Raw genomic sequence first — 25600 nt, forward strand, 5'->3', positions numbered from 1 at the left:
TGCCTGAATTACCACTTATTCTTACCACATGCACTACATTCTGATATTTCAGATTCTATTTTATTCTTGACAATGCTGGAGGCTACCCGCCATCAAATTGATTTCACATCCACCTCATTGAGAAACACTGGGTTGTAGGATAATCATAAAGATGACACATAACATATAATACAAGGCAATGGGTGCTGTGCTGAGTAACCTGCCTGATCCGCCCCTTCCCGTAAACCCAAGTCCCCTCTCCTACAGTGACCCAAAGCCTCAAGTCGCCTGAGCAAATGGGCACCAACACCATTTCTGCCCTGCGAGAAACCAGTGAAGAAAGAACTTAGCAGCCCCTGACTCAGACTTCGTGTGGTAACTGCCAAAGCAGAAATTTCATCCTAACGGATCCAGAAGATAGCAGAGAAATTAGATTTTACCTTACTATTAAAAATCATCAAATGAGCTACAAAACCTCTAGAAAAAAATAACAATGCTTCTTCTCAGCTGCCTTGTTGGTAGAGTAGGCAGCATGTCAGCCTCATAATGTGAGGGCCTTGAGCTCAGTCCTCAGAGAAACTGTAGCATTTTGTAGCAAGAAAAACACGGCCGAAGAAGCAACCCAGGGTGCTCATTATTATTGCTATTACAGTCACACAAAAAATATCTTCTTTAAGCACTCATCACCTCATACTTTGGTGAGGCCACACAGCTATAGATGACAGTTTTCCTGTCTGTAAGCAAGTCCATTTGGGTTGTGACCCCACAGTTTCTTTACAATGCTCAGAGCTTTGTCAAAAGAAAAGGAACTTGCATTAACTTTAATTAAACACAACAAGGCAACTGTCTCTTGCAACCTTGTTAAAATAAGCGGTGGGAGAGGGTCACAAAATTGAATATTAGTTCCAAAATGATTCTGGCTTGGCCTCAGAGAGTGTGCCAAGCGGTAAAATAATAAATGTTAAGCTGTCACACTGCTTGAGAAGATGAAGGACTTACCGATACATCAGTATTTATGTTTAGAAGAGGGTCAAAAAAACTCCCTTTCTTTTCATAGTCTTTGGGGATAGAAAGAGAAGACAATCACTTGAACTTTTACATTTTGCCTCTTGGATCTTAGTGGACTGAAACATCAGCCTCATTATGTTGGTTGTTATTTATGCTTCAACAAGGATCCACCTGGCTGCAATTGGTGGACTAACAGACTTGCCAAAAGTGTTACTCCAATTCCAGGAGCCACGTAATTCATATATTAGATAGTTATAAAATGGCACTGGATCAAGTTAACAGAAAATTATATTACCACTCCACACTATTCCCCAATCTCTAAACCTGTCTCCATTAGCCTGGATATCTTCAAACACCTAAAAGTCAACTAGTTCTAATCATTTGCTCTTCCAGTCAAAACCAAATGTGTGGCTGGCACTCTCCATTCAAGAAACCCAATACTTCAAGGTTGGTGTAGAGGAAAAAGCTACTAAAAGTTTCCATGGCTCATTTACCCGTCTACTGGGCAGGCTGAGTTTAGACAAACCTTCAGATTTAAATTTCCCAAGCTACACTTCTTTTCTACCATTTATTAAAATATAAAACACAGAAAAAGTATACAAAGGACTAATGCAGACCTCAATAGCTCTGTAGAGGTTCTTTGAATCTTCTGGTCTGTGAAGTCGAACTGGCCCCCTTCTTCTCCACTTCTGAAATCTCATGTGCCTTCCACCTAACTCATCCAGTCTCTGAAGACTTGATTAAAAAAGAAAGAAAGAAACTCAACTAGTGAAAACAACTCATTGTTGGGAGATAATTCTTCAAGGATCTCTCACATTTTTGCATGTATTGCTTGGAAGGCACTAACTGCCCTTTGTTCTGAATTCTTTTCAAGGATGCTTATACAGCATAGCAAACACCCTTGGAAAATAGAGATAACGTTTCTCTCCAGAGCAACCGGCAGGCATGCTTCCTGCCCACTATAAAGGATCCCTAGGGTTAGGGTTTCTCTCTTATATCACAACCTACTGCATGTACAAATGTCATGGTGTTGCCCTCTGGGAATTTGAGCCAGACAACCAGAGAATTGGCTATCGTTATTGGTGGAATAATAAACTGTTCACTGTCTCTGACCCAGGAGTCTTCTGAATTGTACCAGTATTCATGAAACTGTGTGTGACAGGCTAACATAAGAAGTTTAGCTTGCAAGTTGGGTAAAATCTCAGACTCTTCACATTTCTTGACACTCAGCAGACCTCATCTCTCTTCTTCCTTCTCCTGTATTCCTTATGTTGATTAGTTACACAACCATCCACATAAATTCCAAAGCTAGAAATTTAAGTGCCTTCTCAGACTCCTTCCTTTTCCTCACCGTACTCCTCCATATCCAATCCATCACCAAGTCCACCTTTTAAATACTTAAGAGGGAAAGGTGCAGGGAATTTTGTGAAAATCTCATTTCCTTTTCTGCTCCCATCCTACCATCCAAATTTAGACTCTTGCCATCTCTTGTGGGGACTATGGCAATTATAACTATCTTTTTCAGCAAAGTGTACAGCTGTTCTGTTACATCCTCTTGAAAGTCCTCATTACTAGGCCTGAACAAAGCAGTATACTTTAAAGTCAGGAAACCTCCACTTCCAATATCCTCCTTCTAATTTAACCATACAAAGGCCAACTGACACAGTTTTTCGTGAAATGCAAATTCCCCAGAGTTAAACTTTCAAGACATACAGGAAAAAAAACTAAAATCCTTTGCAAGAGAAAGATCCTTTCTGAACTGCCTTGCCTCTGATGTATTTCTCCCCTTATCCCCTTTCTTTGTTCTTATGCTTCATCTAAGCTCAACTTAATCTGTGGCTGCCAGAGCTGTGGAGAGAGATGAGCACTGTCTGGAAATTCTTCGCATCAAAGTTCATGCTTTGTTCATAGCTAAAGCCTTTCTGCAAAGGTGCCTTCGAGTCTTTCCTTGCAAGGATGGACTGCTTAGAAACCATGGAGTCAAACCTTGGAGCTTTTCACTTTTGCTTTTTTCTACACTTTCCTCAGATAGCAGAACTTTTTCTCCATCTCCGGGAAATGGATGCCTGTGCTCTCTGGCGAGGACAAGGCCCTTGGGCCTGCCTTGTAGCCTTGGCACTCAATCAAAGCTGTATAAATGTTTGCTGAATAAATCAAAGAATTAATCCTTAAAAGCATGTCATCCTCCCTGAAGCCTCCCCCTTCTCCTCACTTTGCCACCCCCACACCCTACACCCACCAAATTTTCCCTTCCTTTATACCACAGCTCGAGTGTGTGGACAGCACTCTTTTATCACTTATATCTAAATGACTGAATTTACATATACATATTGCAATTAAATATATGTATTAGTTATATATTTATATATATTATTAGCTAAAATTAATATGGTTAATAACACTGTATTGCATATTTCAAAGTTGCTAGGAGAATAAATCTTAGAAGTTCTCATCACAAGAAACAAAATTTTTTTGTAACTATTTACGGTGATGGATGTTAACTAGACTTATTTTAGTGATCTTTCAACAATGTATGCAAAAAGTTGAATCATTACATTCTACACCTGAAAGTAATATGTCAATCATACCTCAATAAAAAAAATAAGTGACTGAATTAATAAGCTGAACTCTGATTCATCTTTGTGCTCCCTCAAGACTTCATGTGATTAACTTCATCATGGTCACCAAAAAGGAATTTGAACAAGTGCAAGAAAAGTAATAATAAAATTACTAATATCTACATTTATGGAGGGACCGGCAATGTGCCAGGCACTTAAGTACTTCTGCAGGGTTTCTTAACTTGGGGACTGGGGAACTTAATGGGAAAAAATTTTTTTACATCTTTAAAATCTCTAACAGAAAATTAGCATATCCTTCACATGTAAATTTAGGCAACAAACTACAGTCAGAAGAGAAGTACCTATGGCTTTGTCGCCAAGAAAAATCACAGAAATTCTCACATCTCATACTTGAGATATGAAGTATGTTACAAATATCTCACACTTAACTATTTCGAAATTATAGTAGTCATAAGACGAGTCTTCGTGCCTAATATTTCACATATTAACGAAGAAACAGACGTATTAATATATCATAAATTATTTTGTTTGCTAACTGTAGTATAATTGGTTTTCTTTGTTATTCTGTGTATTTTTTAATGATTTTTAAAATAGTTTGAGAAGGGCCCCATGGGCTTCCTCACGCGGCCACAGGGCTCCCAGGCACCTAAAAGCCACCTGTCCCGAGATGACCTCCGGGCGCGGGCCATCCCCTTCGGCCGGGACTTCACTAGAGGGCACTTGGGCTTAGAGCCCGGGACGCGGAGCCCGAGCAGGGTCTGCGAAGGGTCTGAAGAGCAATACAGAGAAGCAGCTTCACGGTCCCAGCCGCCGTACCCGCCTGCGTAATGACACAGTCCAGGGCCGGCTGCTCGAGGGCACAGGCAGCAGCGCGGAGCTCGGGGCGGCCCAGAGGGGCGGGAAGCGCCGCCGAGCGCGGGTGGCCGCAGGGGCGGGACATCAGGGCGCCCGCCTGGCCGCGTCCTCGGGCGGTTCAACTAGGGCGTTTGTAGGTCATCTTTTCTGACCCAGGGTGGAAGCCATTGGAGCGTTTTGGAGAGGAATGGCGTACGTTTCACAAGGGTCATTGTGACTACTGTTGAGAGTAGAACGAAGAGGGGCACGGGCGGTTATGGGAAAAGGTTTCCCTCCCTCTTCTTTCCAGCTCTTCCAGGAGCAGTGCCTTCGTTTTGAGGGTCACAACTTTGATTACTGAAAACTCTGGATCACTCTGGCTGTTTCATGTCAGACACCCAAATTCTCAAAATATTTGTAAAGCAGGATGTTAATTTATAATTTAAAGATAGCAATGTAAGTGCCAAATGGATCCGAAAAGTGGGCAAGGAGATTTAAAGGCTAGTTTATGATTTCTTATTTTGCTCTTCCCCACTTCAAGAATATTTGTCTAAAAAGTTAGCATCGTTGTGCAGAAACAATATCCCTTCTAGCTTTATGTTGCTAGAAATGCACTAAAATTCTGAATTCTATATGACCACTTTCCCCCTGGAATTTATTGTCCTTTCATTACTGCCATTGTTCATTGGCAATTACAGCTCTTTAGCTTGTAGAATATTATTACTTGCATTTCATTGTTTCCTAATGGTATCTTCGGAAATTCCTTAACTTTTTCAGAAACACCAAATTACTTTTTTGGGTGGATTACATTTGAGATTTATACCAGTGATCTTTTCAACAATAAGGAGGCTTCTAAACCCTGGAGTTATAACGTGGGTCTTAATCTGGATTTTACTACTCACTGTATGACCTCAGGGCACGTTATTTTGCCTCAGTTTCATTAAATGTAAATTAAAATGAGGATATATGATTCAACTCATAGTCATGGAAATAAAATTATGCACGTAAATCAATGGGCATACACAGTGTGTGGCAAACAATAAGCACTTAAGAAATATCTTATTGTAAAAAACCTAGTATTTGGTTATGCATTTACTTTTTTGAATCAACAATTTACTGAACATCTACTATGTACCATATTCTCTTAATATCTTTGCAAATGTTATTACTCTTACTAGAAGCTTTTTCCCCACTTGTTGCTTGACTAATCCCTATGTTTTCATATTGCTGCTTAGGTGTTAAATGGCCCAGGCGGTCCTCTCTAATACCCCTGCATGCTCTGGCATCAGGGTTAGTCTCCTGCAGCATCGCAACACTGAGCACACTACTACGTGCTGACTTTATTGCATTTGACTTTGGACTCTGAGAACAGGGAATGTTTATCTTTGACCCTGATCTGTTTAGTAAACAGAAAGCACAAATAAATGTTTGTTGTTTACTGAATAAAATGAGGTAGGAATAGTTGAGCACAGGAAGGATTATCATACAGCTTGATAAAGTAAGAATTTCCAGCATTCAGTTGTGACAGCCATCTGACTGGTCTTCCTCCTTCAATTCTTCTCCACTTTCAGCGTGTTGCTCATTTCATCAGCCAAACACATACACTAACTTAGATTGCATCATTTCTCTGTTCAAACCTCTAATGGTATCCCATCACTTTCAGAGAAAAATTACAGCCTGGAGCTATCAGCTATCACTCTTACTTACCTTCACTCCAATTCAGCCACATCTGCTCATTCTTCCTCTGAGTGCCAAACACATTTTCACCTCATCTCTTTGCATTTGCTATTCCCTTTGCTGGAATGCTTTCCTCTCATATTCACATCTCTTTTTCTTTTACTTCATTAAGTGTTCTGCTCAAATCTCATCAGAGAGGACTTTCTTAACTACCCTATTTAAATAGCACTCACTTACACTTGTTTACTTAAGGCCCCTTGTCACATAAACTTGTGTGTTTTCTACCCTCCCCCCAACTAGAAGATAAGCTTTGTGAAAACAGAGACTGTTTTGTTCACTGCTGTACCCTCAGCACTTGGACAATGCCTCACTTTAGAAAAAGGAAAAGGACACATAAGGACTGTGAGGAAAAAAAATTGTTTGCATACACAGAATATATGGTTATCTAGGCAGAAAACCCAAAGAAGTATACAGACATATAAGAATTGAGAGTTTAGCAAGGTTGCTGGATACAAAAATCAACTTTAGCTAAAACCAGAAAATGTAGTAACTAAAATATACCACATAAAAGAGCATCAAAAGGTATAAAGTCCCCAGGAAATATTAACAAAAGAAGACATTTATGGAGAAAATTATAAAACTTTATTGAAAGACATTTAAAAAGCCTAAATAAATGCTATACCATGTTCATGGATTGGAAGATTCAACACTGTAATTAATCCATAAATCTAATAAAAATTCCAACATTTTTTTTGTTTGATTTAGAACTTCTCAATCTAATTCTAGAAATTGTATGGAAAAGCAAATGGCTAAAAATAGCCAAGATACTCTCAAGGAAGAAAAATTTGGTGATGATGTTGGAGGTGGAGGTGGGATTTGTCCTGAGATATCAAGACCTTTTTCTAAAGTTGTCATACTCAGGATTGTATAGTACTGCCACAGGTTAGACAAATTGACCAGTGAGTCAGAACAGAAACCATCAAGAGACCCACACAAACACACAAACTTGATTTATGAAAGAGACAGTGTTACAGGTCAGTGAGGAAAGGATGAACTTTTCAGAAAATGGTGCTGCAACAACCACTTATCTATATGGAAAATATATTATATTGAACTTCTATCTCATACTTTTCACAAAAACCAGTTCTAAAGACTAAAGACGTATGAAAAGCAAAACTGTAAAACTTTTACAAGGCAGTAAAGAATATCTTTATGACTTTGGGTAGGAAATGATCCCCCCCTTCCACCAAGCCAACTTGTATACAGCTCCATAAGATACTTTTCAAAAACAGTTATTTCCAGCAGGACATAGGTGACAATCCATAACATTTTACAACTTCCAAACACCCCTCCCCAAAAAGTCAACAAAGTCTTCTGTTCCTGCTTTGAACAGGCAAAGTTGTCAGAAGGGGTGGATATTTCACATGAGGCATGTAAGAGCTTTTCACAGGTCATTTCTGACTTGGAGAAAACTACAAACTCCAGGATTATCAATGGGATGATCCACAAATTGCAAACAGGAATCTTGGCTCTTTTGAGCAACACCATGTCGATGTCTTCATCAGAAGGCCTGAGGATTATTACCCAACACAGCTGATTTTAGGGATGCTGGTTTTCTGAAACCATAACTCTTGGGTTCAGAAAGTCAAATATATGCTGATGGTATCAGGAAAGGCAAAGACATGAAGTTTTGCTTCCACACACTGTAAGGCGTCTGAGCCAAAGTGACTGACTCGTGTGTGAATGTCAGAGAATCTCTCCCGGGGACCAAGAATAATCTTCAAAAATGAGGACAGAAAATACTATTTTCCTCCATTTTAATCCAGCTTCTGAAACACTCTGTTAGTGGTATTTGCCCTTTCCACAAAAGACAACAAAGTGTCCTGTGTGCTAACAATATAACTTAAAAAGAAAAACAAAATTCTACATTTTTATAAAAGTTGATTTGAAAAAAAACAGTATTTCAAACAGCAGAGTCACTAGAAGTACAGAGCTATCAAAATAGCACACTTCACTTGGCATCCCCGCTGCCTTCCGCTTTCTGTGACTGGACTGTGGCGGCATCTCGGTTTTTCGCAGGGTTGTTCCCATCCTTGCCACTATCTGCTTTCCCCTTTCTCCCTTTGGGCAGCTTCTCTCCCTTCTTTGCAGGGGCCTTTTTAGGCCTGGGCTCTGGTTTTGGGGGGGCAGGTTTAGCGGACAACCGTGCTGATCTCCTCTGTGGCTCATCCTTCACCTTTGCTTTGTCACCTTTAGCATCTCCTTTTGCCTTTCTCTTGGGCATGGTGGCAGCAGTACTTGGCCGGTGGCCTTGCCAGTCCAGAGGGCTCGTCTGTCCTCCTCACACTGCTCCTAGAAAGATTTCTTTAACAAGACACAAAAAGTATAAACCATAAAGGGAAATGACAAATTTAACTACATTAAAATTCAAATTTAACTATATTAAAATCAATAATTTGTGTATATCAAAAAGACAGCATAGGGTCCAGCCCCATGGCCGAGTGGTTAAGTTTGCGCACTCCGATTCGGCAGCCCAGGGTTTCACTGGTTCGGATCCTGGGTGTGGACATGGCACTGCTGAGGCCACACTGAGGCAGCATCCCACATGCCACAACTAGAAGGACCCACGACTAAAATATACAAGTATGTACTGGGAGGATTTGGGGAGAAAAAAAAAAGAAGATTGGCAACAGTTGTTAGGTCAGGTGCCCATCTTTAAAAAAAACAAGAAGATAGCATAAAAAAGTAAAAAGTCATAAGCTATGCAAAGATTTTCATAATGCATATAACTGACAAAGGATTAGAATCTAGAATATGTAAAGAATTCCTACAAAATAAAAATTTAAAAACAATGGACAAAAGCATTAACAAGTACTTCTTAGAAGAAGCATGAATGGTGAATAGGCACATAAAAATATGCTCAACCTCATTAGTAATATGGGAAATCCATATTAAAGTCACAGAATATAACATTTCACACCCATCAAATTGGTGAAAACTAAATTGTCTGACAATATCAAGGGCTAAGCAGATGTGAAACAATTAAAACGTTTATACACTGCTGCGGTGTGTGTTTATGTGTGTAAATTAGTGTGTTCACTTTGGAAAACAATGTGGCATTATCTAAACCAATTTCACTTGTAGGTGTTTAGCTAGAGGAATTCTTAGAGGTGTACACAGGAGACCCCCTACAAAAATGTTTATAGAAAAACTCTGTAATTTCAAAAAACTGAAACTGGAAACCACCCAGTGTCCTTCAGTAATAAAATAGATAAATACATTTTGGTGAAATCTATGCAAAGGGATACTATTCAATAGCAGAAATAAACAGATTACAGCTACGTACAGGCAAAAACATGGATGAATCTCAAGAACATAATGTTGAGCAAAAAAAGCAAGTTGCAAAATATGTATAGATCCATTTATAAGTGTAAAACTAAATGACATGCTTAGGCCACAAGCATGTAGTAAAACTAAAAAAAGCCTAAATATAAAAATTAGGACAGCAGTCACCCCAGAGGAGGTTGAGAGGGGGACGGTGGTTGGAGAGGACATGAGGGTTAGTCCAGAGACAAGGGAGTGGGGGTGGCATTTTCTTCCTTAAACTGAGGATAGAGGGGGTGCGGAGGGAGAGGCACATGGCTGGCGTACCATTATTCTCTATATTTTACACAGAGAAATTTTATGTGTCTACTCAAGAATTAACAAAAACTATTTTTAAAAAGTGGGTAGCACAAAGCACAGATTCAGGGCCACATAGAAGAGAAAGTTATTTATTTTGAGTTTGGGTAATTAGGTCCCGGACCTAATGGCCAGCATTCACAAGCACTGTATGACTTTTTTAAAGCTTTAGACCAAGACTAGCTACTCTGTTCCACCTTTGAAAACATTTCCTGGGGATTTATGTAACCCTATGCCCTGCCCTACTCCATAATGTTTTATTTTAAGAAAAAAAAATTATTATCTTGTCTCTAAATTGCTCCAGAGTTGTTTTTTTGCTAGACCTCACCATCTAGATATAGTGGACAAACATGATCTTTGAGCAAACTTAGATTTGATTTTTATGTTCCTTGGCTAACAAAAGTGACCACCTATAAATGGTGCTAAAACACCAAATTATCCATTTTTCTCCCTATTTTTTCACTATGACTAGAATTTCTGGAAATTTTGTACTTTTCCTTCATTCTTGTGGAAGAGAGGGAGAAATGAAAAGAAGAAGGAAGAATCAAAGTGGGAGTGTGCCTTGAATCAGTCATTATGTCCCTTGGTACCTTATAAGCAACTTTGGGACCAGGGATTAAACTGAGAACAAACCGTTCCATTCTCATGTTGAACAGCGATTCACTGAAAAGCTAATGTGAAATTAGCTGGACACTTCTCTTCCCTTACTGTGCTCTCCCCTTGCCTCTAAATACCGTATTCTAAATCAGTGATGGGCCAAAAAGTCCCTGTTGTCAGGGAGACACACTGCAGTTCTACTGATCCAGCTAGACCCGACCCGCTCGCTCCTGAAGACATCTTTCCCTGGACATCACATGCATTTAGGCCTAACTGCAGTCCCCTTTTCCTCCCTCCCCAATGCACCACTAAAGAAATGCTTGAACAATTCTTAGACAACAAAATTAAAAAAAAAATCCAAAGTTGGACATAATAAAGAAAAATAATTTTTAAATAAAATGAAGGAGAAGGATGCCAGAGATCACACAGGTCAATTTGGGGTATGGTAATGGTGTGCCCAGAAAGGAAGAGGGAGGCAAAGACAGCTGTTCTTACAATGAAGGAAGAAATGTTGAGAGAGATGTTATGGCATGAAAATCACTTGGCCTAGCATTAGCATGACTTGGTTGGCACCTGTCGCCCCAGTATAATTAGTAATAATGCTCCCTTTCCCTCTCAAAGTATGCCGATTTGGACAATAAATGATAAGGTCATCCTAAATATTCTGCATATATTCTCAGAGGGCTTTTTGTTACCAGAGAGTGAGAAAGGAAACCGAAAGGTGAGCCTTTGCTCTAGGACACACTTCCCTAAAGAATGGATACTTCATACCACTCTCCTTCCATTCCACTCCAAAACTGTGTTTCTTAGCCCACGTCCCAGTATGGGAAGGCTCACAGTCTGTTTCCTAGACTCAGTCTTCTTCCTGTTAGATCCCTTGCAGTCCATCCCAAGCAGGGAGCCATGAGTGCCACATGTCAAAGGCCGAAACACAGCAGGTGACAATAAAGATAAATTCAAGGAAAACAGGCCACTAGCTGGATGCTGTATCTGAGTCTATGAATATGGGTTAGTTCCTTGAGACCCACTTTTAGGAAGTTTATCAGGACACCAGGTGGCTGACTCTCCAGAGACCTTACAAATGTAGGAGACACATACACAAATAATGAAAAAGGGCTGTTGGGATAAAAGGTCATTTTGTTTCCATCAAGCTCAAGGAGGGTTGGCGAGGGAGGGGCTCTTACCACACAGTGGTGTTAATGTAAAAGAAATTATTTGAGGTTGAGTATAGGGGATTGCTTAGGGCAATGAAACTATTCTGTATGCTCTATGTATGCAATACATATGTGGTTACATGACATTATGCATTTAGCAAAACTCACAGAACTGTATACAGAGTGAACCCTAATGCAAACTACGGACTTTAGTTAATAATAATGTGTAAATATTGGCTGAGCAATTCTAACATATGTACCATAACAATGCAAGTTGTTAATAATAGAAGAAATGGAAGTAGAGGAAGAAGAAGCATACAGGAACTCTCTGTACTTTCCGCTCAATTCTTCTATAAATTTAAAAGTACTCTAAAAAGTAAAGTCTATTAATGTAAAAAAAGATATTTTAAGAATAAAAAAAGAAAGAATTTGTTAGCTAATAAAATATAGAAGTCATAGGATCACACATATTAAATCATGCATGTGAAAGAAAATTATTAACTGGCAGATAAATCTTCTAAGTAATTTTATAACTTTTGGGAATACAGAGATAGGACTTTCCATGGTATCACCAGGACAAGAAATTATCAAGACAGATACTGAGGTACAGATACAGATACTGCCAAGACACGGCAACAATTTTTAAAGTTTTAGGAATCTAACAATTCCCCTTTGTTAAAAATAACACTTCCAAGGACAAAATTATATTAAACAGAGAAGAGAACAAGTTAGCGAAAGTTCTGAATCACTCTTCTTCTTATTGCAAAGAACTGGACTGAAATTCTTGTGAAAGTTCTCAGTTTAACTCTTCATTTAACCAGACTGCTTGTTTTAGAATGTGGAAAGGTATCTCTCCTTCAGCAGCCTCAGGGGAGAGGAAATACCTGCTCCATCCTTTTCTTAAAATGCTGTTGTCAGCTAATGAAGACTTGCATATTTTTCATTTGAAAAAGACCTATGAAGTTAAATTAACTGGCAGAAATAGTTTACAAAAAACAGTGAAATAAAAACCAAATGTCTCTTCTGCAATAGAAATATGCAAATACTGAGTAGATGGGGAGATGTGCCAAAATATTCTGTGGGGTTAACTTCTGGGAATTCCCCAAACTGTGTCAGTAATGTACATAATACATTGATCTCTGTCCTCAGAAATAAGCTGAATTTTAGTCCCCCCCCCCGCTGGATTCACAGGTTGAAGTCCTAATGCCCAGTACCTCAGTCTGTGACTGTATTTGGAGGTAGGGCCTTTAAAGAGATAATTAAAGTAAAATGAAGTCATATGGGTGGATCCTAATTCAATATTTCTTGTGTCCTTAGAAGAAGAGGAGATTAGGACACAGACAACACAAACTGAGGGAGAATCATGTGAGGACACAGCAGGAAGGTGGCCACCTGAAAGCCAAGGAGAAAGGCCTCAGAAGAAAGCAAACCTGCCGACACCTTGATCTTGAACTTCTAGCCTCCAGAACTGTGAGAAAATAAATTTCTGTCGTTTAAGATATGCAGTCTGTGGTATTCTGTTATGGCAGCCCTAGCAGACTCATACAGGAGGGAAGAGTGTAAAAACCTTAGTGACCTACGACACACCGTGGATTAAATTAATTTTGAGGTTTTCCCCAGCTCTCATAATCTTTTTCCCATGTTTCTTTCTCTTTCATTGTGAGTCTATCTCCAGTGTCCATGAACCAAATCCAAACTCATCCAATACACCCCCACCCTCTAAGGCACATTTTAGCAGCATCCTTTCGCTCCTTTGACTGTTACTGAACTGGGTTTCTGGCAGATAGTTCTAACTTGGTTCTAGTCTCAATCCCACCCCAAAGTCAGAAGGCCACCCTCTGCTTACTTATGGTGAGATAGTGCCTCAGGGTTGGAGGGAAGACCTGGAAGGTTACTAACATCAAGCTTAGGAAAGAGAGAATAAAGGCTATAATAAAAAAATAAAATAAAAGATCATATGCAAGGTGCAGTGTGCTACAGGAGCAAGAGGTCACACAGTGCCAGTCACTGCCCAGGGCGTATTTGTTCTCCATCTTCCAAAGGAAATATCAGACAAGGCAGACAGCCTGAGCTTCCATTTGGGGTTAAGTGAGGGAGGGGTAGTGGAGGACGGTGAGAAAGGGCAGAGTGTCTAAAAGGGTAGGCAGCTGCTGCATCTTGCAGAATGCACCTGGTTTGAAGAGAAGGCGAGAGCCATAGGCTTCCAAACACTGTCACTCATCTGCAAGCAGTTGGCTTGGGGCACATTCAGCTTCCCAGCTAGAGTACTCCTGCCCATTGGCATTAGAGAAAGATGGAGAGGACAAATCCCTGTCATCTCCTGGGCCCCAAGACTCCTGTCTCCTTTCAGGGCACCACACTAACTCACTTGTATTTCTGAGTGGTATAGAGGGGACTATAAATAAAAATGTCTCAGACAAATTTCTATTGAGCACATGCCCAAGCTTATTATCTTGCTAACAAGGGAACCTACAAGATGATAAAACCATGGTTCTTCCAGTGAAGGTATGAAAATGGAGGAGTAACAGGGCTGGGAAAGCAAATGCCTATACAAGTGGCCTGTTTTAAAAAAAAAAAAAAGAAAGAAAAGAAAACAGTTCATTAGGTAAGGGTTGCTCTTTCTTTTCTTAAGGCCATAAAAACATCACATTCATATCAGTCATTTGAAGGAACCTGGAGCAATGTGATCTGAGAGACTAGGCTGGGCTAACCTTTAAAAATAGTAATAATAATAATACACCTAAGAAGGAAATCCTAAGGATCTACCTGAGGATGTTAGGTGGAATATCGAGACTGCTGTCCCAGAAAAGCGTGTGATTGATCCACTTAACATGGAAGCAGGTTATATGTCAGATGGAGGTTATAGGCCAAACACCAGGGCGCAAGGCTTGATTTTAAACTGGTGCTGCCAGTGACTTTTCTCGAGCTACAAGGCAATAGGCAGAATCCACAGTTGGTCTATTTCTTAACTTCGGGGTCTTTTTTTCCTTTTGACAGGTAGAACAAAAGGCCAAAGTGTTGGAAGACTCAGCCCTTCGACGTCCCCTTAGTGGGAGTTTCCCGAAGGTGAGGCCTCGTAAACTGGGGAGGGAGGGAGGAAGAAAGAGCCCAAGCCAGGCCAGCCCCACCCGCCCGCCACGACCTCTTCCAGGCCACAGCCCTGCTGGTCCAATCCTTTCAGATCCCCTCCTCGCCTCCCTTTTTGCAGCCCTGGATTCCCACTGGGGGCTTCTCATCCTAGAAGGGCCTGCGATCTGTGACCCCACCTCCCGGATTCCGCCTTTCTCAGAGGTTCCCACTCGGAGCCCAGAGACAGAGACTGCAGTGACTCTGGAGACGGGAAGCCAAGGCGGGGCTGTCGGGGGCCGAGGTCCCTAATCACGGCCAAGGCCGGACTGCACGAGGGTCCCAAGTACACGGAGGGCGGCGGGACTACCCGCATTTTCCGGAGACTCACACTGAGGCCTCCGAGGTGGTCACCGAGTCGCGCGGCCGTCCGAGAGGCGCGGGGCTCCCAGCTGCGGCCCTGGCCGCGCGGGTGCCCTCGGCTGGGGCAGGGCGGGCGCGGACCGTGAGAGAGCGAAGAAACGCCCGGAGCCGGGCGCTGCTGGGAACAGGAAGGCCAGCGAAGCCGAGGATGCGCTTCCGGGGCTGCGGCGGCGGGTCGCCTTGCGTCGGAGCGGGGGAGCGCCAGGTTCTCCCCTCGCGATAGGTGTCTCAGCTTCCGAAGCCGCGGTGCTCCGGATCCACCTTGAGCAGCGTCGCCTCAGCACCACGGCCCTGGGCGAGCAACACAAGGAAAAGAGAAGAATGTATTTATGAAGGCGTGAAAATTTTTAAAAATAAAATTTTAAGGGACATAATGGGGGGGAAAAAAAACTCATGTTTCCGCCCGGTTTCGAACCGGGGACTTTTCGCGTGTGAGGCGAACGTGATAACCACTACACTACGGAAACAGGACGAGAACCAGCTTCCCCGGGTCAGCTGTTCGCCCTACAAAACATGCCTCTCCTGTTTCGTGGGTGCAAATATGCATCTTTAATGTGCGCATGCGTCTGTATACTGCTGCCTCAAACCACAGAAGCGTAGACCAAGCCCCTGCAGCATATACATGTAAAGCCAAATTATTAATAATTTCTTCTGGAAATGAGCGGATGGGGGAGAACAAAAGAGAGACTTAGTCATTAGGAATGACCTTTCACTATTATTTCTCATTCTGAATCTCCCGTTTTTAATTTCTTCCCTTTTGTTTAATAGGTTACTTCAAACTGTTCCTTCAGCCGGAGTGCACTGGCGAGGCATATTTCTCTCGCAAAGCTTTGGTTAGCGCCACCGCATGGCCGGATGCGGAATTTGCTTCACGAAGGAGTGATGACGTCGGCTGTGGTCAAAAGCGGCGCTCTCTGGCTCCTGAGACTTCTAGGCAAACTTTGCAAATTTACTGAGTGCACTGAATTCTTCAGTGGTCGGCAGAGAAAAGGAGTAAAATGGGTCTGCGCATACCGAGCCAGCCAGGAGTCGAACCTGGAATCTTCTGATCCGTAGTCAGACGCGTTATCCATTGCGCCACTGGCCCCGCGCGTAGGTGGGCTGCTGGCCGACCTGTGTTCAGTAGAAACCAGACAGCACCGGTCCACCCTGTGGGGTCTGTGCTTGGGCCTGAAAACTGCGTTGTCCTGGCTCGCAGCGTGTGGACTCCCCGGCAGCCACTTCTGCAGGCGTCCCCATGTCTGTGCTCCTTTCTCGGTCTGCCTCTGCCGACCGAAAAGTGGCGGTGGGAGGCGAGCCCGGCATCTCTGGTGCCACAATATTATCTCTCCATTCATTCAACCAATATTACTGTTTAAGGCACTGGAAATACAACCTTGAAGAAAACAGATGTGATCCCTGCCCTCAGGAAGCTTACATCGCCGTAGGGGAGACGATAATAAAACACTTAGTAAGTAAAATGGTGATAAGCACATGGAAGAAAAAAAAAACAGGAGAAAGAGAATAGGAAAGCCCAGCAGGGAAGGTGATGAACGACAGAGAAATGCGGATATCAGGAAGAAGAGCGATCTGGAACAGAGGAAATCTCCAGGGCAAAGGCCTGAAGGTGGGAGTGCGCCTGGGATGTTCCAGTAATGTCGAGGAGGCCAGTGCTGAGCAGAGATGGCCAGGAGACCTGGGGAGTTGACCTCTGGGCTTGCAGGCCCTTGTAAGGACTTTGGCTGTTACTCTGTAGGAAATTGGAAGCCGCTGTAGGGTAGGATGATCTGATATTCTTTCTTGTTCTCCTTGGGTCGTTAAAAATTTGTAATTGTAGATGTTAACCACATTAACAAAATACTGATACCTCACAAAATTGGGATTCTCTGCCCGATGCACATAAACAAGCCAATTAATTATGGCATCAGCCTTTGAGAGAGAAATCAGCTTTTATTCCGCGAGATCCATCTGCAGGGAGACAAGGGGCATGTGCCCTCAGATCTGTCTCCCTGATTCAGGATTTAGGGCAAAATTTAAGGGGTTAGGGAGAACAGGCTGGCACATCAAAATGCTGGTGGGACAGGTTTTGATTGGTGGGCTTCAAGCAGTTATGGTAAGGTTTTAAACATTTATGACAGGGTGGGGAAGGAATTTTAACACCGGATTTTCCTGAATGAGAGACCCCTTGCTTCTGATATGAGTCCGATTTTCAAGTTTTGGTCATGTCCTGGTCTTTGGGTTCCCGGGGGAGGAGAATCTTTAGTTCAGAGGTCATTTCAGGTCACGATTTCTTCTTTTATGCATGCTCTGGCTATGTGACTTTGAGTTTTTTCTGAAAGACAATTCTTAATCACTCTGCTGATAAGAGATGGGGTCAATTGAACCTGTCCTGGAGGGCCTGAGATTTCAATACCTTCACAGCAACATCTAGATTAGTGTTTAATTAAATAACTGGGTACTACAGCCTAGCTAAGTTGACACATAAAACTAACCATCACAGTGGTGGACTCCTCCTCCTCTGTGTCTCAGTGCACTATTCTTCCAGTTTCTCTCCTAAGCATAGGGAAAATGGCCCTGTCTGCCACTCCCACATTTCTTCACATTATTGTCAGCAGTCTATGATAGAGTGATCTGTGCATTCTCCAATTTCAGATGTGTGAAACAGAACCAGTGTGAGGGGCCTTTCCATGGTCCTTGCTGGTGACAGTGGATATTGAGTAGAAGATGCGATTCACACCCAGATTTCTGGAATGATTGCTCTAAGTGTCATTTTTCTCCCAAGATTTGTTTCTAGCTTTTTAACTCCTTTGACTTCCCAGAATTTCTGTGCAAATTTTGACAGCTGCCAGTCAAAAGAAAAACCCAAACCAAATACTGTTTGCTTTGCTGTCTTTCTGAATGTCTGCCACATTTTGGTCAAAGCTATATCAGGTGTGACAGTGCTGTTTATGATTATATTGGCTCCAAGCACACTAACAATATGATGGCTAATCTTATAATATTAAAGAAATGGATGCTTATTTCATGGAGTCTCAATCAAACTATATGTTGAATTCATGGATTTTCAATCCTTTTCTGAAAATAGGAAATCTAGCAAAGTCATGGGCTTTCACTGCCCCCCTCCTGCCCCCATCATGTATGTGGGCAGAGGGAAGTACCAATGGCTGTCTTATTGTGTGATAGAGAAATCTTTCAAATATTGATGCAATTTAGAAATACTGAAATGTTGATTTCAGCATTATCACCATGACAACAGATTTCAAGCCAGACAGCCAATCATAATTACAGATTTCATTTGGGAAATTACTTTCACAGCTATGGGAACAATATATAAATTCTTCAGAGTTTCACTAAAGCCTTCAAATTATATTCCCAAGGACAGATTCATTTCACAGAGAATAGAATAAATTGGAAACAGTTACAATACTCACACAAGCCCCCACCACAATATAGAAATTCTTGTGAATGCTCTCAATTTGACATTTTATCAACATGTAACCGAAAGTTCGGTCTCTGAACCTGACGCCAATCCAAATAACGAGAACAGAGTCATGAGTGGAAGAGGAAAGGTTTTTACTATGCCAGGCACAGGGAGCAAAGCAAGGGCTCATGCCTCAAAAATTGCTAGCTCCCCATGAGGAATGGGTAGGGATTTTTATTGGGGGTTTTGGGTAGGGGAGGGGGCGCATGTAGCTGTGCAGGCTGGCGTTTTCCCACCAGCCTGGTTTGGCCTTGAGAGGCTGCTTGCAGCAAGGCCGCGGGGAGGGTGAGATAGGAGGATGGCAGGTGGGCGTCCTTCGCGGTTGTCTCTTGTCTCGTCTTCCTGTTTGAGGCGGGTTCGAGCCCCAGGAGTGAGGAGTTGAGGTCTGGGAAGCCTCCGCTCCGTGATGTTCTTGAGACAGCAGCTTTCCTGGCAAACTCAAGGACACATGACTAGCCAGACTTCAGAGTGCCTCCAACTCCAGGCCACCTGGGCTTTTAACAATTTGTAACTCCCATTTAGTTGTAAAGTTCAAGGAATCCAAGTTTAAAGAAACAGGTATTTACATATGAGTGGAGCTAGAGAAGCAGGAAAGGGGGTGGTGGATTTTAGTTTTAACCCCGTATACGCTGGGTTCAATGTGGGGGAGCTGATATCAGGGCTGATGCTAAGAGCCTGTAACATATTCCCCACTGTCATTTCTTGCTTTCCATTTCTATGGAAAAGGGGCGTCGTGGTCGTCTAGCTGCTTCCTGCTGTATTGGGGCAACGCTAGGGGGTCCTTGCGATGGAAAGCTTGGACATGCTTTTGCCAGTTTTTTTCTGTGGGTGGTTAGTGTTCCAGTTGCAGTCCTGCAAATATGGGAAATATAACAGAAAAGGAATTTAAACATAATGTATATCCCAGCCAGGCTGCAACTAGAAAATGCAAGGAATAGAAATGAATTAGCAACATGAAGCATCTCATGATTGTTTTCTAAAGAGCAACTTAAGACCCTCCAGCGGTTTACTTTCCCACTTAGCAGGAGAAGACGTTTGTGGCTGGAAATTATCTGGACATTTCTTTACTCGAGTGTGGTGGACCCACGGTTTTACACCTGCCAATTTAAGGGATGTATGGGTGGTTAACAACACATCATAGGGCCCTCTCCATTTTTCTTCAAGTTGTTGTTCTGGCCCTTGTTCCTTCCACGCCTTCAGAAGTACTTTGTCTCAATGTACAAAGTACAATGGATGTAGTGAAGTTTCAAGACAGGGAGGAGACCTGGAGGAGATAAGCTCATGCATAGTAGTTAATATTTGACCCAGATGCTGTACATATTGCTTTAATCTAATTTCTGTAATTGCATGGGGGTCCTCCCCTTTTCCCCATGGAACTAAGAAGGGTCTCCCATATATTATTTCATAGGGGCTTAATCCAAGTCCACTTCTAGGGTCCACTCTGATACGGAGGAGGGCAATTGGTAGCACTTTGTCCCACTTTAGATGGGTTTCTTGACAGAGTTTGGCACTTGTCTTCTTTAGAGTGTGATTCATCTTTTCCGTTTTTCCCGTGGATTGTGGTCTCCACGAGGCGTGCAGCTTCCATTTGATCCCAAGAACCTTACTTACTTGTTGTGTTGCTTCAGCCACAAAGGCAAGTCCGTTATCACTCTGGATGCTAGATGGCAATCCGAACCTAGGGACAATCTCTTTCAGCAAACATTTGGCTACCTCGGTGGCTTTCTCAGTTCTGGTGGGGAATGCTTCTCTCCATTCTGAAAAAGTGTCTACAAATACTAACAAGTATTTGAAATTCCCGGTTGTCTTAGGCATTTGTGTAAAGTCCACTTGCCAATCCTCACAAGGTTGCTCCCCAGAATATTGAGTTCCCTTTTTCAAGGGTTGCCTTTCTGTGTTTGGGTGGTGTCTGGCACAGACTGGGCAAGAGTAGGAGGCCTTCCGAGCCAGTTGATGTAGCTTAGGCCCCCTGAGGTGAGGTCGTAAGAGGTCCACTAAGGCATCTCTTCCATAATGAGTGCATTCATGCAAGTATTTTATTAAGGGCCACACCAGGGCCTCAGGGAGTAGATTGAGACCGTGAGGATTTATTTTCCATTTATGAGAAGGATCCCAATTATTAAACCCCCATTCTTGTGCCCTTTTCAAATCCTCCTCCATATAGGAGGGGTCACGTTGATTTAAGTCCAATTGTGGGATGAGGGCCCCCCAAAATTTAGGCCCTCTGGCAGCTTTCTTGGCAGCCTTGTCTGCCATTTGATTTCCAACAGCCACATATGAGTCAGTTGTCTGATGGCCTGGGCAGTGCATAATGGCTACTGCCTTTGGTTCGGTTACTGCTTGTAGTAGAGCTAATATTTCTGGGGCATATTTTATTTCCTTTTGTCCCGCAGTCAGCAGCCCTCTTTCCTTCCATATGGCCCCGTGTGCATGGACTATCATGAATGCATATTTAGAATCTGTGTATATTCTAATACACAGATAGTTGCAAAGCCCTCGTAAGAGCAATTAACTCTGCTTTTTGTGCCGATGTTCCTGGGGAGAAGGCTTATGCCTCGATAACCTCGCCTTCTGTTACCACTGCATAGCCTGCTGGTTTTTGCCCATCCTCCATGAAGCTGCTGCCATCAGTAAACAGGTCCCAATCAGGATTTGTCAAGGGCTGATCCGACAAGTCTAATCGGCTGGAACACACAGTCTCTAAGACTTCTAGGCAATTATGAGAGTTAATATTGTTTTCAGAGGTTGGTAATAAGGTGGCAGGATTTAAGGTTGTTACAGTCCTTAAAGTGACATTGGGGTCATGTAACAAAATAGCTTGGTACCTGCCCATCCTCCCGGCAGTTAGCCAATATCCTCCTTTTTGTTCAAGGAGGACAAGCACTTCGTGGGGCACATATACCACGATAGGCTGTCCCAGGGTAAATTTCTCTGCTTCCTGGAGTAAATCACAGGTGGCAGCTATAGCCCGCAGACATGGGGGCCATCCTTTGGCAGTGTGATCCAATTGTTTAGATAAAGAAGCCACTGGTCTGGGCACCTCTCCCAGACATTGTATCAATACTCCCAGAGCTATTCCCTGTCTCTCATGTACATATAGCTTGAATTCTTTTTTTAGATCTGGAAGGCCCAAGGACGGTGCAGTCAACAACTTTTGCTTTAAAGCCTCAAATGCCTGCTGGCATTCTCCTGACCATACGAGGGGATCTGTTTCTTTTCCCTTCAAAGCATCGTATAATGGTTTGGCTATCAATCCAAAATTGGGAATCCAGATCCGGCAAAACCCTGCCATACCTAAGAATCCCCTTAACTGTCTTCTATTTTGAGGAGCTCTCACCTGCAAAATCCCCTGTCGTCGGTCAGACATTAAGTTGCAGGTGCCTTGGCTTATTTGAAAACCCAAATAGGCCACTTGTTGTTTACAGATCTGGGCCTTTGTGGGGGATACCTTGTAGCCACACCAGGCAAGGTGATTTAGTACTATGATGGTGTTGTTCAAGCAGTGCTGGTAACTAGGACTTGCTATCAGCAAATCATCAACATATTGTAGTAATGTTCCCTGATTGAGTTGGAGTCCGCTCAAGTCTTTTGCCAAAGTTTCATTAAACAGGGTAGGGGAGTTCTTAAACCCCTGAGGCAACACAGTCCAACAATATTGGTTGGTGGCCCGTGTATCTGGGTCTTGCCACTCGAAGGCAAACAATAGTTGAGATTTCCTTTCCAACGGAATGCAAAAGAAAGCATCCTTAAGGTCCAACACTGAAAACTAGCCATATTCCCCTGGTACAGTAGTTAATAGTGTACAGGAGTTTGGTACTGTTGGATGTATATCCTGTACAATGTCATTAATGGCTCTTAAATCCCGCACAAACCGGTACTCATCTGAGTGTGGTTTCTTAACTGGTAAAATAGGCGTATTGTATGGTGATTGGCAGGGCCTTATCAGCCCACGCTGCAAAAATCTTTGCAAAACCGGTTGAATACCTTTTAAGACCTCTTTCTTCAGGGGATATTGTTTCTTTCTTGGACAAGAGGCTCCTTTTTTAAGTTCAATTCTTATTGGGGTGGCAGATCGAGCTCGTCCGGGCACTCCGTCAGCCCAGACGGCTGTGCTCACGCGTTCGTGGCTCTCAGGCAGTATTGGGTGCTCTCCTTCTGTTCTTTCCAGGAGGGCTTGTAGTCTGAGTGCATTTTCCGGTGGCACCTGTAGGTGGAGCTGCTGCTTCTTGGGTGAAAAAGTTATCTGAGCATTCAGTTTACAGAGCAAATCTCGTCCGCGGAGAGGAATGGGACAATCTGGTATATATAAAAAGCTATGTTTTAACTTTTGTTCTCCCAAGCTGCATTCCAGCGGTTGTAGCATGGGTCTGTGCTGAGTTTCGCCTGTGACTCCAACAATGGCAATTGAGGAATTACTTAATGATGTCAATTTGCTGTTTAACACCGAATAAGTGGCACCAGTATCCACTAGAAAATCAACCAGTTGGGCCCCCACTGTCATTTGTACCCGGGGCTCGTGGGCGACTATTGGAATGGGAGCTGCCAGCATGGCAAGGAACCCTGGGCCCCGTCAATCATCATCTTCCTCCTCTAAGTTCCGGACTCGAGGGGCCATGAGCCTTCTTGGGGGAAGACATCTTTCCCCTTTGGTGTCTATTTTTAGCCTAGGGCATTCATTTTTCCAGTGCCCTTTCTCCCTGCAGTAGGCACACTGATTTCTCTCTAACTTTCGGCGTCTTTTCCTCCTCAGTCTTGGATCCTCTTCCCCATTTCTCCAGTTTAGGGAAGCTGCATAGAGTACTTTCACTGGCCTGGCTTTATGCTCCTCCCGAGCATTATATACTTTAAAGGCAATTTCCACTAATTGACCAGGGCTCATGGCTATGGCCCCTTCAACCTTATTCAGCTTCCTCCTAATGTCTGGGGCACTCTGTCCAATAAAGGTCATGTTGACCATCCGAAGGTTTTCAGGGGCTTCTGGGTCTGAATCAGTATATTTTCTGTAGGCCTGATCTATGCGTTCTAAAAACGCTGCAGGGTTTTCTCCTGTTTCTTGCCGGAGTTCCTGAATTTTGTTTAGGCTCCTTTGTTTGGGGACTCCTTTCTTAAGTCCAGCCAAGACACACCTTCGGTAATGGCTTAATAGCGCATTCCCTGCATCCGTGTTTGGGTCCCAACTGGGCTCTGCTTGGGGAATGGCCACGTCGGGAGTGGGAGTTTGATTGGGATCCTCATCATGCAAATGCTGAGCCTCTTCCCTTATTTTTACTACTACAAGGCGTCGCTCATCGCCTGTAAGCATTATACTTAACAAAGATTGAATGTCTGCCCAAGTAGGCGATGGATAGAAAAAATAGTTGTAAACAAATCTGTCATCTTTTGTGGGTCTTCCTGGTAGGACGGGTTCTGGTTTTTCCAATTTAGCAAATCAGAGGTTGAGAAAGGGGTATAAGTCCAATAGTAGGCAGCTGGTTGCCCCTGACCATTTGTCCCTACAGGCAGCTGGAGCAGAGGGAATTGCCCTGCCCCCATTCCAGAAGACCCCTGGCCAAAAGGAGTACCCTGTCGGGTTCTCGAGGGGGAGACAGTTCCTGCTCCTGGTTCGTTCCTAGGCTGATCTGTTGGGGACTCGGCCCCCACTACCACCTCTTCATCTGATATGGGCAGACACAAAGGGGGCGGTTGCTGTGGGGGTTCCCTCCCGCTTTCCGCCGCCTGGGGTTGCGGTGGGGAGCGGAAGGCACCTGCCATTGGTGGTTGTGTCACATTGAAATTAGCATTAAAAGGATCTAACACACTTAAGGCAGTTATGTCCTCATCAAGTTTTTCTTCCGGTGTCCTAACATCTTTGACTACCGGAGGCTTGGCTTTTTGCCGGGAGCCGTGGCTACATCATTTGATCGGCTGTTTGACAGGGTCCAGCCGATTAACGCCGAGGGGTGCAGCGTCGCCCCTTGCTGAAGAATAACCGGCCGGACCCTCACATAGTTCTGAAACCTGTGCTACTTCTAATTGCCCTTCATTCCTTTTCCTTTCTTAACCTCTAGTTTTCACTCCTTTGGGTGGCTGCTTGGGAGGCACTACCTCCCGGGAAAATTAGATATAGTAAGAGAATGTGACCACCTGCAGGTAACTTTCAAGATATTTTTCAGTTAATTAATGGAGGAGCACACAGTCCCATTTGAGACAATCAGAAAGGGATCCTGCCCAGATAAGATGTCGAATTAGGTTTATCGCCTCCATCTGGTTAATGTTTCCTTCTCCCTCCAGTTCTTTGTCTAAATATATACATGCATCGTCCTTCTAAGTTTGCTGGTTAATTGGATGATCAAGAAGTATCTATATATATTATTCTTGACCTTCTGCTTTCTGTTAAAATGTTATAGAGGTCTTCTCCTAAAAGCAATAAATAATAAATAATTGATGAGTAGAAGGGCCGAGGGGTGCAGGGATGCCCCTCGGTGAAGTATGGCCGGCCAAGACCCCTGATATTTTCTGAATTATATGCATGCTTTCTATCAAGGTTATGTCTATACTTATTTCTGTTTTTTATTGTTGAAGATATATAGTTTAGCTTAGCTTTTTAGCCCTTTACTTTACTAACAAAATGATACTTTCTCCGGCAGTGTGCTTAAGGGACTGTCGGCTCCACACTCTAAAAGACAAAGGAATGCTTTCACCCCCTAAAGGGTGCGAAAATGTAAAGATGTTTAACTGCTGGCTGATAATGCAGATAGCCCTGGGGATAAGATACCCTGGAGTCGCCTTTTGTTCCCATTAACCATCTACACTAATGGCGTAAATGATTGAGGGAGGCAGGGATGGCTCCCCCAGGATGTAAACAGATGGAATGCTGTCCTGTCCGGAGGCCTGGACCTTCTCTCTTTGATTTAACTTTACCATGATTTACAACAGATGTCTAGGTACCTATCTCTTTTAGCTTAGAGACAACAAACACTAGTTAATTGCGGAGAAGACGATCATTAACCTTATGCTATATAGAATGGAATGCTAATAAATATTCTTGTGCTCGTTTTGTACTTCCTTATCTCTCTGAGAATATTTGTAAAGCTATTTCTGTACTAATCCTGAAAAATATAAAAACGACACTTGTGCACAGTAAAGGTGGACTTGCTAACACC

At 43.0% G+C, this 25600-nt stretch overlaps 1 protein-coding gene and 2 non-coding genes across 3 annotated transcripts; all 3 read right to left on the reverse strand.

The window, feature by feature from the left end:
• Positions 1–6696: 6696 nt before the first annotated feature.
• On the reverse strand, positions 6697–15122 carry HMGN4 (high mobility group nucleosomal binding domain 4). The gene is made up of 2 exons (XM_044777061.2): positions 14967–15122; positions 6697–8441 (listed from the first exon to the last, which is right to left on the reverse strand). Exon 2 carries the CDS (start codon positions 8359–8361, stop codon positions 8089–8091), a length of 273 nt encoding a protein of 90 aa, XP_044632996.1. The 5' UTR covers positions 8362–8441; positions 14967–15122; the 3' UTR covers positions 6697–8088.
• Positions 15123–15392: 270 nt separating this feature from the next.
• TRNAV-CAC (transfer RNA valine (anticodon CAC)) lies at positions 15393–15465 on the reverse strand. The gene has a single exon. It is a non-coding gene; the product is annotated as a tRNA-Val (tRNA).
• A 547-nt stretch (positions 15466–16012) lies between these two features.
• On the reverse strand, positions 16013–16085 carry TRNAR-ACG (transfer RNA arginine (anticodon ACG)). The gene has a single exon. It is a non-coding gene; the product is annotated as a tRNA-Arg (tRNA).
• Between the last annotated feature and the right edge of the window lie 9515 nt (positions 16086–25600).

Source organism: Equus asinus, chromosome 8 (genome assembly GCF_041296235.1).
Source record: "Equus asinus isolate D_3611 breed Donkey chromosome 8, EquAss-T2T_v2, whole genome shotgun sequence".
NCBI classification, from domain to species: Eukaryota; Metazoa; Chordata; class Mammalia; order Perissodactyla; family Equidae; genus Equus; species Equus asinus.